Raw genomic sequence first — 15,260 nt, 5'->3', positions numbered from 1 at the left:
AATAAATATTCAAAAAAAAAAAAAAAGATTTTGTTTCAAGAAATTCCCTTTCTATAGTGTAAAGATAATAAAAAGTAATTCATACTGAGAACAAATGCTGGTATGAGAGTGTGAGTGACTCAGGACACCCAGATACACTGAATCTATGAAAAGAACTATATTTTTCCATGAGCCTATTTATTCAAAACTGAAGGCAATCACCCTGCGGTAGTGGTTTTCCAAAAACTCTATGTAGTTATAGAATAGGAATAACGAATGTTAACAGTTACCATCCCAGACATTTGAATCATATGGGTTTTACATCTGTGAAACATTACATGGACACTCTGAATGAAACCCTGGGGCTAATATTTAAGGATAAACAAACAAACAAACAAAAAATTCCTAAAATCTATTCGGACTTCTTGCACACAAAAATCTGTAAGTATATGACATGTTCATAATATTCCAGGTCTATAAAAACATTTTTAAACACTAATGACTGTACCTTTAGCATCCTGACCAACAGTAAACAAACAAAGGTATTAAAAAGTTGTTATTATGTAAACAAAATTTAAAAAAAAAACGCAGAGCGTACCTTTGTGTAGTTTCAGTAAAAATTAAACCACTTAGTTTTATGACACGCATCATAAAAATAGATTTCCTTTAAAATGTACTCTCACACACACACACACACACACACACACACACACACACACACACGGATGCTAGAGATCCATGGGAGAGTCATGTTCGTTCAGCTCCATTGAATAGTAATCTTGAGGCCGTCTATGGAAGGAAACACACACACACAGACACACACACACACACACACACACGTCAGTCAGTCTGAATGACATTAAAGCAAACACATCTTAATCTTTTTGAATGCTTACTTTTTCTTGTACAGGTAGAAGAAAATGGCTCCCCCTAGTGCACACAGCAGCACCACTGTTAACACCAGTCCCACCTGCAGCCCCAGCGCAGACTCTGATTGGATAATAAAACTGTCAATCACTCAGCTGTAATAATGAGACTCCTTCCATAACATGTTAAATAAACATCAAAAGAGGATCCATGTGTCAACAAGTACACATTTTTGTTTAAGACTTATAATTAACGATAAAAGTCTACCTTTACCTATACAATTTGTCAATGAAATATCACTAAAACTAAATGTGTGTGTTTGTTGAGCTTTTCATTTAGTGTGTGTGTGAACCTTTATTGTACAGCCGCTCCTGGACTATGCTGCAGGAGAGTGTCTGTGTTTTCTGCAGTGTCTGTGCCACAAGCTCCCTCTGCTGACTGGACAGTGAAAATACAGGACCTTCTGCGTACAGGCGCTCGGATATGCAGGTTAAATTCACACCTAATATACACACACACACACCATCAACAAGAATTTTTGAAACATGATATATACTATATTGTCAAAAGTTTTGGGACACCCCTCCAAACCAACTTTGTGGGAACAGTTTGGGGATGACCCCTTCCTGTTCCAACATGACTGCACACCAGTGCACAAAGCAAGATTCATAAAGACATGGATGAGTGAGTTTGGTGTGGAGGAACTTCACAGAGTCCTGACCTCAACCTGATTGAACATCTTTGGGATGAATTAGTGCAGAGACTACGAGCCAGACCTTCAGCATAATTGCCTGACCTCACCAATACACTTCTAGTGGAATGGTCAAAAATTCCCATAAACACACACCTAAACCTTGTGGAAAGCCTTCCCAGAAGAGTTGAAGCCAACTCCATATTATGTTCATGTGCATGTAAAGGCAGACATCCCAGTTTTGGGACTCCAATTCATCTTAAAGGTATCTAAAAGTCCTGAGGTCAGGACTCTGTGCAGGCCAATCAAGGTCCTCCACACCAAACTCACTCATCCATGTCTTTAGGAACTGGTGTACAGTCATGTTGGAACATGAAGGGGTCATCCCCAAACTGTTCCCACAAAGTTGGGAGCATGAAATTGTTCAGAATGTCTTGGTATTCTGAAGCATTAAGAGTTCCTTTCACTGGAACTAAGGAGCCGAGCCCAAACCCTGAAAAACAACACCTAAATGTAATGATTTGGAGGGGTGTCCCAAAACTTTTGGCAATATAGTGTATGATTATTCCTAGAATTAGAAGTAAATCTAATTCTTTGAAGGTATGTTACTCTATGTGTGTGTGTGTGGGTTACCTGCAAGATGGGCACCGGAGATGCCACACTGACAGGAGCGCTCCAACAGCTCTGCAAACCCCTCCTCTGTGCATGCTAAACAAAAACAAAACGTGTATATTCTCTAGGTCAAAACAAACACTAGTTATATAGACTAAAACAAGCAGCTAAAAAAAATCGACTTTAGCGTACTAATGTGAGAATCTGACGCTTCCAGGCACAGGTCCATGTGGACAGAGTAGGTGGAGTTCGGGCAGAGGTTTAGCCGGCGGGGCGTCGGATGAGAGGCGGTCCAGGCAGCAGATCGGTTCATCGCACAGCGAGAGACAGAGTCGAAACTGAACACACAACCAAACAGGGTATATAAATAGATGATATATGAGTAGAAAAAATTAAAAAAATAAAAATCACACAAGACACACACCTGGCCACTGGGTACACAACCTGATGGGTAACTCTATGGGGAAAAGGATGCAGGCTTGGTTTATTAGAGAGCAATAACAGGTCCTGGACTTTTGATTCGCTGCTACACACGCTTGGCAAGCCGTAACACAACCAGACTGCACCGAGAGATGCCACGGCCGGCAAATTCTGATCTGTGGAAAAGAAATAGAGACGCACACATTGTGGCTGAGATTTGAGATTTAACTAGGTATGCCACTGCTTAAGATATTACTTATTATTCAAGGCACTGGATATTTATATAGAAGCATTTGATAAGTCTCTCCTCATTCAAGAAAATAAGAGCCTGAGCCTGGATGGCTAAAAATAACTGGCTGGGAACGTTGCCATGACTGCCAAAGCCAAGATTCTTCATAACTTTAACCTGGACTTTCTCGGGTAGGTGGAGGTTCATATGAAAGACGGAAAACAATTACATAACACTGGGGAAAATAAAAAAACAGCAATGGTTCTCCAAACCAACAAAAAATAGATGCAGGAAAAGCCATGAGCTGTTCTGAAATAATAAACACTCACCAGCTCTGGAATCGTTGGACATTAGGAAGAATCCGTCATTTCCTAGACCTCCTTTGAGCGGAATGACGTGTCTCGTTGTAGCATTGAGCTCGTTCAGCACTATGACCATACCGTGCAAAGGAGCCAAAGGTGGACCAATAAGTTCCACAAAGACGTCGGTTCCTAAGACTCCGCCCACCTCGTTAATGACTAGTTCTTTAGGGGGGCGTGGGCAATCGTTCTCTTTCATCGGCGTGGGAGAGGAGACCTGAAAGAACAAAAGTGGCTTTGATATAGCATTGAGGCCTATGTTAAAAACAGCATCGGAGCGCTGAAAAATGGTGATAGGAAGTGATCTTACCCTGAAGGAGTTCAGGTCAACTCGGTTTAGCGCGCATCGGCTGAGACTCTCATCTCCTTCAAGTGACATAGTGTCTTCCAGCAGTGGGAGCTGACCTGGGGTCAGAGCTTTGACGAGTTCTGCCCAGTCTCTGTCTGAACTCCGGGATCGGTACACTATGCCATCCAGGAGCCCATTCTTGGGAACCATGACGTCCTCGAGGGAGGGCGCAGATGTCGAACGGTATATGGCTATGGCATCTGGACCATTCTGGATGGTATTTGCTGGTAAAGCAACATGCGGTTTGAGCTTATCGCTGCCGATCTACAAAAGCAAGAAAGAATGGGCAATATCAAAGAGATGTGATCCAACAAAGAAGATGCAAGGCATCACAACTCAAGCAACTCACCAGAAAGTAGCCCAAATGGTCTGTGTAAAATCCGTCGAGTTCAATTTCACGGTAGATTTTTCCATTGTTGCCGTTGATCAGCAGGATCCAGATGTCATTGAGTGAAGTCCGCCGGCCGGATGGATGCCAGAGCTCCACAAACTCCTCATCTTCCGCAGAACCTGGAGAGTCCACGTTCACCTCGCTGATCAGGAAGTCACCATCCTTATCTGACCAGGGCTCGAGAGGTTCGTCTGTCATGTTTAAAGCTGCAATAAAAAATGCATCTTGGTGCTTGCCATGGCATCTTTAGTCAAAGTTACTGTTACCAAACCAAAGATGATTCTTATCCCTCTTAAATCACATTTTTTTTATATTAAACACCTTCTGACCAATCAGAATCAAGAATTCAATAGCACTGTACACGGACATATAAGCAACAAGACCTTCCAATCTTACACCAAATCAAATGCATTGGGGCTAAAATAAATAAATAAATTTAAAAAAAATAAAGACTCTGGAAGTAATTACTTGCATCTACCACCAGTAGTAACCTTTCCTACCAGCTACAAGAAAGGTTAGCAAAAAACCAAAAATATTAGAGGAGACCATACCAGTGTTGTAAGGACAGGTGTTGTACCACTTGCACTGGATGGACTCGCTTGGTCTCTGGATCTGATGCTGAAATACTCCGGGATCTCTCGCCCAGTGAGCTGTACCACACCGGGTGATGTAAGCATCGCCTTCTGAAAACCTGGAAAGCAAATTATGAAACGAATCAGAATTCTTTTTTCATGTAACAATTTGTTTCCTGATCTGTCTGGGAAATTTACCTGCTGTCGAGCTTGAAGGCCTTCCTGCCTGGTATGAGGGTCTCGGTGAGACTGGCACTAGGTGTGTTAGTAAGTCCGGTGCAAACGAAGGCATCAAGTGGTTGAAGTGGATTGAGTGGGTTGCCTTTTTGGAAATCTTTAACACTCCCCTGGTACACCGCCAATGCCCAGCCATCTGAATCTGAAAGGTTAAATATCAAATAACGACTTACCCCAAAGGATCAATAACCAGCAGGAATGAACCATTTGAGTGATAGTATTGTACCTTACCTGACAAAGTGGTGTTCAAATTTACAGAAACATTCCCAGTTTTACTGGCCTGGAAACTGACACTGGTCTTCACCGTGTCTGTCTGCGTGTTATACACCACCATCGTCATCTCCCCTCTTTCTTCCCCAACACTAATCTCGACAGGTCCGGTCAGTGTCCCTCCACTTAACTGAATCCTGTTAATCCACAGATGTCCGGGGTTTGACGGTGGGCAGATATTGGGCCGTCCAGGTGTGGGCACGGCATTTTGAAAGCTGTAGTGATTATCCGAAAGCCAGCATCTCTGGATGGACTCGTCTCCTTCTGAAAACTGATCATCCTCAACATATGGAAAAGAACCTGGTGTCAGGACATGCGACAACACATCGGCAGTGCCTGTTACCCGGCGAGATGTATAAACTACGGCATCCAGCAGCCCGATAGCAGAGACGTTCCCGTTCTCAGCTACAGGAACCCAGGACGGGCCATACAAGGCGATGGCATCAGGGCCGTTCTGGATGGAGTTTGGTGGAAGCTGGATGGCCGGAGATGGCTTCAGCTCGGCCGAGCCAATCAGGAAGAATCCTCGTTCGTCCGTGCTGTGCCCGCTCAGGTCAATGACGCGGTACGCCACATTCCCATTGCCGTTATAGAAAACCAGGGTGTAGCCATCCAGAGAGGTGGAGCCAGCACTAAGTGAGAACAACTCTACAAATTCTTTGGTGTCAAAGCTGGGATTATCACAATTCACTTCGCTGATGATCAAACACGAATGTACTGCTGATAAACACATGTAGAAGCTTGACAGCAACAGCGCACCTGATAGACTCCAGCACATGGTGGCCAATTAAACCAGCAATTGAGGTGAATAAGGAAGACGAGATTGCCTGGAGTCAGAGAGGAAAGACCAGTGAGATCGGAGGTGAATAAAACAATACACTTCACAGTACCTTAATGCTGTAACTTTAGAGGTGATCTTGCTGATGGTGACCAGTGTTTATTTAACTTTTATGGGAGGAGTCTTCAGTATCAGCAGTTTTTAACAGTAAGAAGTGAACTATAGCTTGTTTTTCAAGATAGAAAAGTAACTCCCTTGTGTATGACTTTTCACATGATTTGTTTTACTATAACAAGAGTCTTATTACTTACTTCATGTATACTGGACCAATAGTTTACACCCAGAGGAATAATGCAACATTGAAACTTGGGAGGAAGGAATAATCTATCAGAATTTTTTATCCATTTATAGTTACAATTCATATTAGTAAATGCCAGTGAGACATGATCATTCTTATCATTATTTCTGTTACAAACGCTGGTGGCTCAGTGGTAGGTTTCTTGCCTACAATGCAGAAGGCCCAGGTTCCATTTCCCAGCCAGTGCCCAAACCCCAACCATTGGATGGTCCCAAGCCTGGATAAAAATGGGAGGGTTGTGTCAGGAAGGACATCCGGAGTAAAACCTGTGCCAAGCTGTTGTGCGGACCAGTCGGTCCGCTGTGGTGACCCCTCGCACACAAACGCGATAAATATTTGGTCCAGTTTTCCTCTCTCTTGTTAATAAGACTCCTGTCCTGAAGACTTTCCTGTGAAGGAAAACCTACTGACTGGAGAATCTTACCATAAATCCTTCCAAAAAAAACCCCATCTTTATTAAATAACAGCCTACTTTTAAAACTTGAAATACGTGAAGCGTCTGTCTACATACTATAGAAATTACGAACAAGGAAATTTATACGGAATTTTTGTTTCCAAGCTGGATCTATTGTCAAAAGCTCCCGAAAAGGGTCGCCAATTAATCGACAGCTTTCGACCAATCAGATTTGAGGATTTTGCTTGTACAGAACTTTGCTTTGTCGTACAGAACAAGCTGTTTTTTTAAAGATACATGTACATCATTTCTTATGCTGAAAGCAACATACTAGAGTACTTTAGTAGTATGTTACAATAGTACGCAGCTAACGGGTTACTATGGCAACAGTCGAAAGTGATCTATTTTGGCAGCACGCGCTGTTTATTTATTGTTTCTATTTCCACGAGAGAGAAAGAGAGAGAGACATAAAAAAAATGAAAATAAAGCCAAAGCCTTTTGTTAGGAACTCTAACACAACAGAGCGCTTTAAAAAGTTGTTGAAAGAAGAAATAACACGACGAGGCGTCTAAATTAATGATAAATACAGACATCTTCCCTACTAAAAAAAATACCCTCAAACCCCCAGCACTACTGTAACGCGTTAGACTAAACCCAGTCTTAACCTCGATAAAAATCAGGATTTTAACAGGAACGACTTACCCTAACACTGCCTTCTATCCCAGACAGATGTTTGGACAAGTTTAGCGGTTTGTTTGCGTGTTCTGCTTCCTCTCTCGCGTCCCAAAATCTTCCTGACAAAACCCCCACTTTTCTGTCATTCTCCTCCCCCAGTGCCTGGTAGTTGATGGGTAGATTCGCCAAAACTTCGGTTCTTTTAAATGACTCCTCAAACTGACTCGAATGAACGAGTCGATTCTCGAGAATCAGAAAGGTGATCTAATGGAATCCTTATGTGTTACAAACAGCAATTGAAACCATACAAACACAGCGACGATATACAAAGCTAAAAAATGGAATATTTACAAAATGAAGTTTTATTATAAAGATTTATATTAAGTTTTTATTTAACTTAGTTTAATTTAACGTATAAAAGGTATGGGTTATGTTTAGCTTTAGGATTAGCATTTGTTTTTTTTATAACAAACATTTTTAACAAAACCACACTGGTCCAATAACATTTACATCTGTGCTGCCTTTTTTTTTTTATTATTCCTTTAATTTTCTTACAAAAGTAACTTTAATGTAAAATGTAATGGTATTCAATTTGTTTTAACGTTTAGGATTAGCTATATATGTGGAGAGCGAGATTAGCTAAGAATGGGATGAGTAAAAATGATTACTTAAGTAATCACAAATACGTAAATTATATTTAGGTATAGATCTAAAATAAGTTCTACTTGTTAGACTGCTATGTCTGCTCAGCAGTTACATTGTGATTTGTCACCTAGGACACGACAGATGTGAATCAAAACTCACTTGATTCGGATTCGTTTGAAAAGAATCGAATCAGTAAATCTAGTCAGAATGTGCGTGGGCGGTAAAACTCGATTTTCTCTTCAGTGATCATGTCAGTGTGTGTGTGTGTGTCAGTGTGTGTGTTATTTACATAAGGCCTACATTCAGGTTTAATATGTGCAAAATGAGAAAATGTGCAAAATCTTTTTAGAAAGCAGGCATGGAATCATAATTTGGAAGAGTGAAATTATTCTGTGCATCACATCTGATTATGTTTGAGCAATGCATTTTCATCTAACATCAACATCTCTGGAAAACGTTGCTTGAGTCATGTCAAATTAAGTCATGTGAAATGATGTCATCATAATTTAGGGATGTGGTTTTTCTTTTGGTCAAGCTGTCAAAAAAATTCTCACCCTTGACTCAATTGTGCTTCTAACCAACAGACAAGACATACAAAAGGTTTACATACACTACTGGTTAAAGTTTTTAACTCCAGATATTTCTTTTCCTGGTGCCTTTTAATTACAGGAATTTGAATGAAAAACTCCTGGGGTCACCGTTACACAAGCATCTCACCATACTTTTCTGGAATTGCTGTCTGTTTCACAGAACCGTGTTAGCTGAGTCAGGTTTGTGGGCCTCCTTGCTTAGACACGCTTTTTTCAGTCCACAAATTATCTATAGGATTCAGGTCAGGCCTTTGTGATGGCCACTTTGGTAGTATGCCTTAGGATCATTGTCCTACTGGAAGACTGGCTGATATTCTTTCTTCCTGCCATCATGATGCCATGTATTAGCATACCAGTCACTTTTCCTAGAAAAAACACCTCCACAACATGATGCTTAGCCTTCAGATTAACCATTTGTCCTTTTACATATCACTAGTAATTACCATCCATCCATTTTCTGAACCACTTGTCCTTGACTGGATCAGAGGGACAAGACAAAGAGTCAAGACAAAGAGTCACCCTGGACAGGGTACCAGTCCATCACAGGGCAATGTAGAGATGCCAATCACTGCACATGTTTTTGGACTAGGAAAGAACATAGAAACAGGAAACCCATTTAAAGTATAGGAAGAACATGCATGCAGAGCAGAGGCAGAAACTGAACCCCCAACCGTGGAGTGAGGTAAAAGTGTTAACCACTAAACCACCCTGTCTCCCATTATGGTTAAACAGTTCTGTTTCACCTGCATACATCACTCTGGCTTTTTTTATGCCAGTCTTGGAGTATGGACAATTTTTCAGTAGGACACTTAATGGTAGATGTACAGCCTTCCTGATGCTTTGGTTCTAGTTCCTTCTTGGGGTCTAGTTGGAGTTCATTTCAAGAGTTCATTTTTGCCTCCTTGCCAAAAGATTCAATGTCTTTAAATTTGCATGCAAGTTTTTTTTTTCTCCAGATACATTACATTTCTGGTATTTGGCAGACACCATTATCCAGGGTTAAGGGTCTTGCTCAAGGGCCCAGCAGTGGCAGCTTGGTGGACCTGGGTTTTGAACTCATAACCTTCCATGCAGTAGACCAACACCTTAGCCACTAAGCTAAAGTCTTGGCCGAGGATTTTCCCACAGTATTAAGGGCATAAAGTTTACTGGGAAATGAAGCTAATAACTTTTAGAGTGCTGAAATCTGATAAAAGGAAATAAATCAAATAATGGTTAAGAGATCTGTAATTTTTTAACAGCGAACAGAAAACATAAATACAATCTTAATTCTAAGAGGATCTAAGAGGAAAAACACATTTCTGTGATGTTTTGAAAATATGATGTACTATTGCTTTGCTTCCCATTTTTCAACATTCAGCCTTCTGGAAATGTTTATAAATGTTAAAGGACAAAATGTTCTTTCACTGCGGCGTCTCGAGAGAATGTTGTTGAAAATTGTTAGCTGGGTAGGTTATTGTTCCTTAAACTGATATTTTACATCTGCAACATGAACAAACATAGATAATAAAATATATAATAAATGTCTTGGGGTGGTGCTGTTTAAATTAATCCACATCAAGTTAGTTAGTATCATATTTTCCGTCTTTTTCTCTTTTCTGGTACAAAGTGCTGACACTGGAGACTCCTTACAAAAACGTAACAAATCACTTCACCATATCAACAATTCCACACACTTCTTCATTCATTGATGTGGGGTATCTGCCATACAAGGCACTGTCTGTGGAAACGGTTACTATAGCAACAATATTTTATTAGAGCCAGCACATGATTATCAACTGACATTTGAAAATAACCCACATAATCTCCGCCTGAACTCCAGTCCTTCTTCTAAATTTCACTCTCTGTTGATTTATTTCAAGAACTATAAAGAACAAGAAGTGGTATTTTGGCAAAGGTCCATGAACAATCAACATTCTCTCATCAAACTTTTCCCTAGAGAATGTTAGTGATATCACCTGTGAGAAAAGTCACTTACGTTCATCGCCTTATTTCTGCATGCGTCTGTGAAAATGTTATTTCTGACTCATGGTCACATTTTTCCTTTCAAATGTTGAAATAATCGGAAACGAAAAAAAAGATTGACGCAAAAGACACAGTTACAAAATGTGAGCAAGGGGTAACGGAATAGTTCCTGAATACTCATACATTTTTAATAGAATCAATTGTTATAAAAGGCTTTTTTTTTTTTTTTTTAAATTATTGGCCCCCATTACAAGGTTATCACTTCCTGTAAAATCTATCAAGGTTGTACAGGATCTTGGGCCACTTCTTAATGCAGAAAATTATACATCGAACAGGCATAACATTATGACCACCTGCCTAATATTGTGTTGGTCCCCCTTTTGCTGCCATGACCCGTCCTGCACTGTGTATTTTGACACCTTTCTATCAGAACCAGCATTAACTTCTTCAGCAATTTGAGCAACAGTAGCTCGTCTGTTGGATCGGATCACACGGGCCAGCCTTCTCTCCCCATGTGCATCAATGAGCCTTGGCCGCCCATGACCCTGTCACCGGTTCACCACTGTTCCTTCCTTGGACCACTTTTGATAGATACTGACCACTGCAGACCAGGAACACCCCACAAGAGCTGCAGTTTTGGAGATGCTCTGATCCAGTGGTCTAGCCATCACAATTTGGCCCTTCGTCAAACTCAAAGCTCAAATCCTTACGCTTGTCTATTTTTCCTGCTTCTAACACATCAACTATGAGGACAAAATGTTCACTTGCAAAAATTTGTATTGCGAAATGAATTTTCCCATATTAAATAATGTAAATGCAGATAATCCGTTCCAGCCACCAAAAAATATTACCAATACGAAGCGTATGTAAACTGTATGGCTGCTTACAAAGAATTGACCCAAGCCAAGCATTCCATGTCCTCACTGGAAGTCGTGCCACCAAGCTTGGGCTAAAAATAGAACAGAGCACCCACGCCACCAATCTGTGAAGGTAAATTGGTATCGTGGGTTAACTCGCTTTGGTTGGCTTTCCACTGATGTGCAACTTAGCTGGTGTTTGGTTCAGTTCAGTCGTCCGTATGCCAAAATTGCTTCGTATGCCGATGCAAATTTCTTGCAAAATTTTATTTCTTAAGGTGAAAATTCATAAGGGAGGGCATTCGTATACTGAGGGGCCACTGTACACGTTATTTACAATTAAACAAATGCTACCTTTTTACTGTGAGAAATTTTCAAGTACTGGGCATTATTGCTGAAATAAACTGCAGATACAAAAAAGAACAAGCTTTGTAGACAGTACTTGAATACATATAGTTCACTGTAATGGTCCTTTTTTAGTAAATAGATCATTATACACTATATTGCCAAAAGTATTCGCTCACCTGCCTTGACTCGCATATGAACTTAAGTGACATCCCATTCCTAATCCATAGGGTTCAATATGACGTCGGTCCACCCTTTGCAGCTATAACAGCTTCAACTCTTCTGGGAAGGCTGTCCACAAGGTTTAGGAGTGTGTTTATGGGAATTTTTGACCATTCTTCCAGAAGCGCATTTGTGAGGTCACACACTGATGTTAGACGAGAAGGCCTGGCTCTCAGTCTCCGCTCTAATTCATCCCAAAGGTGTTCTATCGGGTTGAGGTCAGGACCCTGTGCAGGCCAGTCAAGTTCATCCACACCAGACTCTGTCATCCATGTCTTTATGGACCTTGCTTTGTGCACTGGTGCACAGTCATGTTGGAAGAGGAAGGGGCCAGCTCCAAACTGTTCCCACAAAGTTTGCAGCATGGAATTGTCCAAAATGTTTTGGTATGCTGAAGCATTCAGAGTTCCTTTCACTGGAACTAAGGGGCCAAGCCCAGCTCCTGAAAAACAACCCCACACCATAATCCCCCCTCCACCAAACTTTACACTTGGCACAATGCAGTCAGACAAGTACCGTTCTCCTGGCAACCGCCAAACCCAGACTCGTCCATCAGATTGCCAGATGGAGAAGCGCGATTCGTCACTCCAGAGAACGCGTCTCCACTGCTCTAGAGTCCAGTGGCGGCGTGCTTTACACCACTGCATCCGACGCTTTGCATTGCACTTGGTGATGTATGGCTTGGATGCAGCTGCTCGGCCATGGAAACCCATTCCATGAAGCTCTCTGCGCACTGTTCTTGAGCTAATCTGAAGGCCACATGAAGTTTGGAGGTCTGTAGCGATTGACTCTGCAGAAAGTTGGCGACCTCTTCGCACTATGCGCCTCAGCATCCGCTGACCCCTCTCCGTCAGTTTACGTGACCTACCACTTTGTGGCTGAGTTGCTGTCGTTCCCAAACACTTCCACGTTCTTATAATACAGCTGACAGTTGACTGTGGAATATTTAGGAGCGAGGAAATTTCACGACTGGATTTGTTGCACAGGTGGCATCCTATCACAGTTCCACGCTGGAATTCACTGAGCTCCTGAGAGCGACCCATTCTTTCACAAATGTTTGTAAAAACAGTCTGCATGCCTAGGTGCTTGATTTTATACACCTGTGGCCATGGAAGTGATTGGAACACCTGATTCTGATTATTTGGATGGGTGAGCGAATACTTTTGGCAATATAGTGTATATTTAAACTTTGCTACTTGTCTGTTTTGGGGTGCCATTATTTATGATTTCACACTCCACAGTTTCTGGCTAAGGGCATATATGAAAGTAGATAATAAGGGCTTAAAGAATTTGCAGTTTGCAGTCCCTTTAAGTGTGTGTTTAACCTAGCTTACAGCTTAACATTTTTCTAATCTTCTTGTGGTTACTTTACTGGTATACAGTTTTACTATAAAAAAAACAAAATAAAAGCTTGAGTCACTGTTATTGTGTAGAAGTCTTTATTATTTGTCCACCTCGCACTCCTTCCCTTTTCCACTGCCCTTATCTTTACCAGCTAAACACTAAACAAGAGTCATGATACTCTACATACAGAAACCCAACAATGTCCTTATATCAGATTTACGGCGATTGGAAATTTCATTCCTTTATACTGAGTGAAAATGTCTGGTGTGTCCATTTCCATTCCTGCTGGCAGAATATAAAGCCAGTGTACTGCTTGAAAGACTCGATATATGAGCAATCTTTAGCATAAAACAGCCTATAGGTATCACTCTTTGCTAGATAGCTGACTAAGTAGATGAAAAGTTCTAAGAATTAGCTTGAAATCTTTCACCTATGTGGTAAATGAACTTTTGGACCTTGCTGTATATTGTGCTTTATATTATTGACTCTCCCAAGGTTAGTAGGTACATGTAGTACCAGCTGGTGTTCCTCAACATTCCATCAATCTTCGTTTTTTTCCCTGAGCTTTTCTCCTTTCTGAAGGTGACAAAATGGACCTCAGATGGCATGGGAAAGTAGGAGAAATCCCAGATGGCGTACACACCTCGCTTGACAAAGGAGGTCACACCCAAGGGTGCATGTACCGGCATGTGCAGACTCACATAGTGCAAGTTTGACAGGAATAATATTGTTACAGATGCCCCCCGTCACACTTTTCTAACACAGGATGGCATGTGTGAATCTGGCAAGAAAGGTGAAGTCCTATGGAGGAGTTGAGCGACGGATATGTACGGCTATATTCAGAGCTCAAATGAGAGGAGAAACATTTCTTTATTGAATTGTTTACAATGCACTGAATAGGGTGTGTGTGTGTGTTTTACCCCCAGGGGATCCCAGTGAACCTGTTTTGAATACAAAACCTAGCTGCCAAAAAGATAATCCGCGTGGATACTAACAGCTCAGGCTCTAGGAATGACTCTGATCACAGGTATCACAGTTATGTGTTAGCATTAAATGTAACTGTAAATGGACAAAATGTACAACATTGTTCCTTATGTTGTGATATTTTGGGAGCAGTTATATATCAGGATAATAACAACAACCACTCTTTACATCCGTGATGAACAGAAAAGCATCTCAGAACACACACCATGAAGATTTAAGTGACCAACCGTGGTCATGGAGAACCCCCTGTCTTGCATATTTGAAGGTTTTCCTTGTTCTATCACACACACTTCAACTAACGCAGTGTGTTGGGAGCACTAAACACTCAGGACCTGGTTGGGAACCTGTGATATAGGGGACATTTGTTCCACCATACCAACACAAACTCAATTTCCCAGAATCCTCAGCCAAAAACAAAAAATCCCAGTCACATGATCTGCTCCCTTTGCTTCCCCAGACTTCTAATGACAGCCATCTGTTCCTGATCAGCTCACACCTAACAGCAATTTTTCTGATGTAACATTACGAAACGAGAGGCCCATCGGTTCTTCGGACGCAACCAAGTGCACCATGTGGGACAAGGGCCGTGTCCCTTCTTGACGTAGATGCCTGCACTAAATACCCAAATGTCCAACAAAACTTCTGGTGCTGCCTACTGAACAGCTCATCGTGGACCTTTTCCAGCACTGCAATGACTCAGTGTGCGGAACACGGGGGACTCGCAATCCTATTTTAGTCCAGACTTATATGCAGGGTGCAGGCAAGTGTGCACCCACACATTTCCCCTCAGTTCAACACACACAGCTTCTCCTGGATGTATGTCCGGTGGTTTAGAATCCACAGGTCACTTTTACCAACCACTTGGTGGTATCAATCCAAAACATAATTGACCATATGCATGCTCATTCATTATCTTATCCAGTCAGCCAATCACATAAAGTTTTTCCAGTATGCGGTGTGATGTTATTCCGACATGCGTTTCTGCGCAGCGTGGTCGTATACAGTAGTTATTTGATTTTCTGTAGCCTTATTGGCTGTTTGGAAATGTGGGCCGGTTTTTAACACGCTAGCAGTGTCAGCTAAAATACAGAGAAAGCTATAACTAAATATGGCACACATATTCACAC

The 15,260-nt window shown here is 41.5% G+C and overlaps 1 protein-coding gene across 2 annotated transcripts; it reads right to left on the bottom strand.

The window, feature by feature from the left end:
- Positions 1 to 8: 8 nt before the first annotated feature.
- On the bottom strand, positions 9 to 7,367 carry si:ch211-183d21.1 (uncharacterized). Of its 2 annotated transcripts, XM_058398031.1 has the most exons (14): positions 7,209 to 7,329; positions 6,259 to 6,329; positions 4,938 to 5,803; positions 4,668 to 4,848; positions 4,449 to 4,588; positions 3,856 to 4,103; positions 3,468 to 3,770; positions 3,128 to 3,374; positions 2,574 to 2,745; positions 2,342 to 2,487; positions 2,171 to 2,245; positions 1,199 to 1,348; positions 876 to 969; positions 9 to 768 (listed from the first exon to the last, which is right to left on the bottom strand). In XM_058398031.1, the coding sequence occupies exons 3-14, from the start codon at positions 5,752 to 5,754 to the stop codon at positions 708 to 710; spliced, it is 2,634 nt and encodes an 877-aa protein (XP_058254014.1). In that variant the 5' UTR covers positions 5,755 to 5,803; positions 6,259 to 6,329; positions 7,209 to 7,329; the 3' UTR covers positions 9 to 707. The 2 variants fall into 2 exon arrangements, with proteins under 2 accessions (XP_058254014.1, XP_058254005.1); XM_058398022.1 differs by lacking the exon at positions 6,259 to 6,329 and having other exon boundaries at positions 7,209 to 7,367.
- Positions 7,368 to 15,260: the final 7,893 nt, after the last annotated feature.

The sequence above is a fragment of the Hemibagrus wyckioides genome, linkage group LG01 (assembly GCF_019097595.1).
Source record: "Hemibagrus wyckioides isolate EC202008001 linkage group LG01, SWU_Hwy_1.0, whole genome shotgun sequence".
NCBI lineage: Eukaryota > Metazoa > Chordata > Actinopteri > Siluriformes > Bagridae > Hemibagrus > Hemibagrus wyckioides.
This window is presented reverse-complemented; position numbering and strand designations above follow the sequence as displayed.

Bases quoted from the DNA above. Each gene is read 5' to 3' on its own strand.
- si:ch211-183d21.1 (XM_058398022.1), bottom strand. From the start codon at position 5,754: ATGTGCTGGAGTCTATCAGGTGCGCTGTTGCTGTCAAGCTTCTACATG. The intron at 2,488-2,573 runs GTGTGTGTCTTG...TTGTGTGTTCAG, and splicing joins GTTGTGTACCCAGTGGCCAG to TTTCGACTCTGTCTCTCGCT. The intron at 769-875 runs GTAAGCATTCAA...TTCCTTCCATAG, and splicing joins TTCTACCTGTACAAGAAAAA to ACGGCCTCAAGATTACTATT.